The following is a 4,938-nucleotide window of genomic DNA, read 5'->3' as shown; positions in this document are numbered from 1 at the left end:
TATATATATATATATTCAGTTTATATATAAATGCAAGCGCAAACGTTTATGCAAAGTAGAATTAGACAGCATACCCCCCATTTCCACTTGATCGTTAATTCGTTAATTCTCGATATATCGGATGATCGAATCGAGAAACGAAGAAATGATGGCACGCTGCATAATTTTGGCATTGAAGTATACTAACTGGAACATCTGGTTGTCGTATTTTAAAAGATGGACGGTACGAGGCACGTGCCTCAAGTGACACCCACGTTCATAAGACAGCCGGTCGGTTCGTGCCGAGCATGGATTTGCGAACCGAAGTTTAACGCATTAACTTTCTGCGCGAGAGGATGTGGGCATTTGTCGGCGACAACAAGCCGGTCGAAGAAGATGGAAAAGAAGAGGACGAGGAAAAGAGCTTAAGAACACGAAGAATCAAGAACATGAGAGCGCGCGTGCTTATTTGCTATGGAAATCGTGATCGTACGAAATTTTTTACGCTCAGGCGCCTGATACGTCCCTCGATTAATCTTAATCTTTTTTTCCGATAAACGAAGATCATCAATGTTATCACGTTATAGAAAATTACTCGTCATTATTTGATTTATTTATTAACCCGTTTAACACAACGATCTTATTTAATAATAAATCGAATCGCGTCGATCGTTTTGTCGTTGCATTTTCGACGAGGGTACGAGTTTGTGGATAGGATAAACAAAAATTCCATCCGGTTGCCGAATCGACTGACGAACTGGAAATATCTTGCAAGACTCGTTTCCTTGAGAACATCTTGAAAGGAAGCGTGCTTGACGAAATGTAAATACACAAGACCGATATGGCATGTTCAATGGTTTCAAGAACTTCAGGAAGAGCAAGTTTATAATAGTTTTGTCTAGACTTTCCAGTTCATTTTTAATCGTTGTTTTTATAATTTCTTCTTCTTCGACGAGATGAATCTGTATATTTTATTTTTAATATATATTTTTAATTTCTCTATAAAAGATAATTGACGTTTGATCGCGTTTTCGATCGAAAATCGAAATCCTTAGATAGGCTCTTATTACCAATAACTGCATCGTGTATAACAGCTGCTGCACCTCGTAAAATCGTTATTTCAACATCGTATCTCGAGATACAAGAGAGCCATTTACCAATTGTCAGGCTGATCGACACTCTGCCGCATTGGAGAGGCGCCGCATATAAATGATACCCTCTCGACATTTTAGAATAATAAGCTCGCTATAGAAAGATTAATTCTACGAGGGATTAGTCATGCACCTGCACGTTAACCAACAGTTTTATCATCTCGAAATCAATTTTATAAATAAAATTGGATATTTGCTTTTTGTTCGAAAGTGATAGTATCTAGAAAGGAACAGAAATATGGAACAGTTGTAATAAAAATATTACGGAATATCACTTTGTTTTCTTTTATAAGAATTTTAACATTTTAACCTTAAATTCAATAATCTAAAAAAAAAAGAAAAAGAAAAGAAAAAACGAAAAAAGGGAAACAACCGTTCGAAACATCGATTAAATCTCGTTTCGCGCGACTGGTCAATAATTGTTATGTATACATACATGTATATGTGTATACGATTACGATGGTATTGGAGGGTATCACAGGTCAAATGGTCTGAAAAGTCTAGAACGAAAGGGACCTCCAGCATTAGATAAATAAGTTATTAATAAACATTTGGTGGCAATTCGATTCGATTGCTTCGAACGATTCAGCAATGATTGCAACAAATCGATCTATCAAAACGAACGGAACGAATCGCTTCTTTTTTAAACAATTATTCAAGAGTAGAAGATACGATCGATCCATCTTAATCCAAAAGGAAGGAAAATGAAATATATATATATATATATACTATATAAAAAAAAAAGAAAGAAATTAAAAACGCCTTTAAAAGAAGAAGAAAAAGAAGAAGAAGAAGTGTCGAACAAGCATTTATCTCAGCAATGCACGATAGTTGTGAACGTCTACCCTAACGACCCTAGACGACGATAATTTTTAACGTCTTAATTAATCATATTTCTCTTGACGTTTCATTTCTCCATGCCCATATCAGCCCCACGATCCCCCTTTTTCAATTAGTTCGCACGAAACGTTCCTTCTTGACTATTTCTTTCCCCTTCTTGGTGACCACTATTCGTATATCGTACACCGTATTTCGAATTCGGCTCACCTCGTTAAACGATCGTAATTTTCGTCCGTTTCGAGGTTGGGCCGTCGCGTGATGGGGGTTGACAAAACTATCAGACAGTGGAAAAACAGCTGAGGCGCATCGGTTCGACGCTGCGCCTGCTAATTTCTCACTTCCTCATTAAAACCTCAACACACATTACGCCCCGGCCTGGCCCTCGCTCCACTCAACTCCCCTAGATCGTAGATCTTCATTCCACCACGAACGAGGATCTATTCGTTCTCTCCTCGTTTCGCTTCAACCCCCCCGATTGCGCGACGCAAGATATTAATCACGAGGAATCTTGAAGATTCACACACACAACGCTTCCGTATCTCGTCTAACGTTAATTTCCGTTAATTTAAAAAAAAAAAAAAATAGGGAGACGATCGTTTACGATAAATCGTACACGTTAAATTGTTTATTGGTATAATGATCGAGAAAAGACGTGGAGAAGAAGAAGGGAAAGTGGTGGTAGTCAATGTCAAGTGTGCGATTTGTCACGGAGATCCCGGGTGCTGGTGGTCTGCTACTTTACAAACACACTCGAATGGGGTAAAATCGGGCTGTCAGATATGTTTTCGCCAAAGAAGATTGAGTAAGAAATCCTCACTTACTATCCTCTTGTTTACGCGCTCAGCCATATATAGAATATCTTATATTTTCTTATACGATATTATATTTTCGTATTACATATTGCATTATCAAAAAATATATATATACACACAACGTAACGTTTCGTACAAAAGAAATTACACGGATATCGGTTTGCCGTTGCAATCGATCCGTGAAATTGCCGGAAGAAGCGTCAAAGCCAAGCCCGGTGCACACGAACTTGTCCAATCAAAATTATGTCCATAAAAATTCATCGTATCGTGTTTATAATTCTCTCGCATCCATTCTCTGTTTTAAAATTACGTAAAGGAGAAAAAGGGGAGCACGCGAGTAAATCGAGGTAAAGTTTAACGGCTAGTTGCGGGCAATTTTTGTTGGATTAACGGAGGAAGGCAATTAGGGTTGCGTTTAGCAAAAAGTAGAGCATCTTCCTTTTGAATCGTGTCGTGCCTAACCGTTATTCGCGCGCGTTACTGGAACGTACGAACCGTGAAACGAGGCGAGGGAGGGAATCGAGCTCAATTCACGTATCAACCTGTGGTATTCGAGGCTTTTCAACTCGCTAGCACGCAACCTCGTGCCATCAAGTTATTTAAAAAAAAAAAAAGAGGAAAAAATGCACGCGATCGAGCACAATAAATATGACATCCTCGCGAGGAGGAAGGGACAGAGTACTTAATGGTCGCGTTCCTCTTCGCCCTTTTTTTCGATGGCACGCGATAATTAAACGTATCGTAGGCCCTTTTATCCTTTTCGGTACATTAATTGCAGTTCTCGTTTCCTAGCCTGGAGACACGCGTTGCTGGATATCCTTCCGGCCATAGGGCGGATCCTTTCTCGGTTTCTTATCCCCGGATCTTTTCCCTTTGTACTGAAACTTTCGGCTGAAATTTTTTGTTAACGATCCTCTCTCGATTTCACTCGACTCTCAGTTAATTCACCTTCCTTTTCAATAACATACAAGATGTTAGATTTTGTCTTGTCTCTAACTCCCTTAACCATAATCGATAAGTCCGATATTTAAGTGAAATCACATTAAAGTGTGAAAAAAACATTGTCGGATTCACGGTTCACCATGGATTTCCGCAACAGGGTGAAACGGGAGACAGAGAGAAGCAGAGAAGCGGAAAGAGATGGGTAAACAGAGAGAGCGAATCCGGAGTCACACGGTAATTTGGCGACATCCGCCATAGGCCGCACTTGTACGCGATCCAATTTAAAGTTACGAAGCCGTACGAGCCCGGCCATTCTTTCATTCGTACGCGTAATACGTATATACGTTTATCCATTCATTGCCTTTGGCTACGTATATACGCTCTAAAAGAGAGAAGAGAGAAGAGAGAGAGAGAGAGAGAGGCGAAGGACCTGACTTTGTTTTTATTTGTCATTTACCGTCTCTCTACCGAACAAGCACCCCCGGGGACGGCAGCGGAAGTACTCATTGTGCCAGGGGACCGGCGTCCCTTTATTTTCGTCTCGACGTTCGCCTATGTTAATAAACGTTCGACAATGTTCCCCGACGAACTTTAAATTCGCGCCGCAACCGATGCGAAAATTATCCTCATTATCACTGAACTTAAGGCTCCAGTCTTCGCCCAATCGAAGAAGATATTCCGAAACTTCTGTTAACTCGTCAGCGTACAACATAGCGTTCAATATAGATCTATCTAAGCATCACCGATGAGCAAGTTTTAAATCACTTACTTGGTCGATTTTGCATCGTATACCGCATCCTACCTCCGAGCTTGAATCGTCCGTTCGATTCTGGAAAAAGAAAAAAAAACATGAATTTAATTATCGTCCCTTTGTATCTAATAATATTTTCCAAAAAAAAAAAAAAAAACATGTAAAGTATATATTTCACGGTTATGTGACAGATGTTAGTTCACCACGCGATTTATATTCATAAACAGGTGATATCAATGGTATTTTTGAATAAATACGATCGTTAGGGTTAATTAAATATGCGTTGGGGACTAGTTGACTCCGAAAATTCCCATAGCCGTACGCATGGCTTCACATCACCTTGTTATCGGGTACTGAAATTATTCGCCACCCTCGATCTAATCGATTCCATGAATGCATTCTCTCTTCTCTTTCTAACTTTCATTTCCATTAAATGCCGGACGCGCACCTGTGTACCGGAAGC

General features: G+C 39.8%; 1 protein-coding gene across 6 annotated transcripts in view; it reads right to left on the bottom strand.

Annotated features, from left to right (window-relative positions):
- Window positions 1–4,938, bottom strand: part of LOC102672037 (proto-oncogene tyrosine-protein kinase ROS) — a 27,727-nt gene that overhangs the window by 12,415 nt on the left and 10,374 nt on the right. For all 6 annotated transcript variants that reach the window (XM_006622788.2, XM_006622790.2, XM_006622789.2 and 3 more), the window contains one exon: window positions 4,494–4,553. In XM_006622788.2, the coding sequence (XP_006622851.1) occupies window positions 4,494–4,553 (60 nt within the window). The remainder of the gene's footprint in view (window positions 1–4,493; window positions 4,554–4,938) is intronic.

The sequence above is a fragment of the Apis dorsata genome, unplaced genomic scaffold (genome assembly GCF_000469605.1).
Source record: "Apis dorsata unplaced genomic scaffold, Apis dorsata 1.3 scaffold_757, whole genome shotgun sequence".
NCBI classification, from domain to species: domain Eukaryota; kingdom Metazoa; phylum Arthropoda; class Insecta; order Hymenoptera; family Apidae; genus Apis; species Apis dorsata.
The sequence above is the reverse complement of the archived record's forward strand: the minus strand, read 5'-3'. Positions and strand labels throughout refer to the sequence as shown.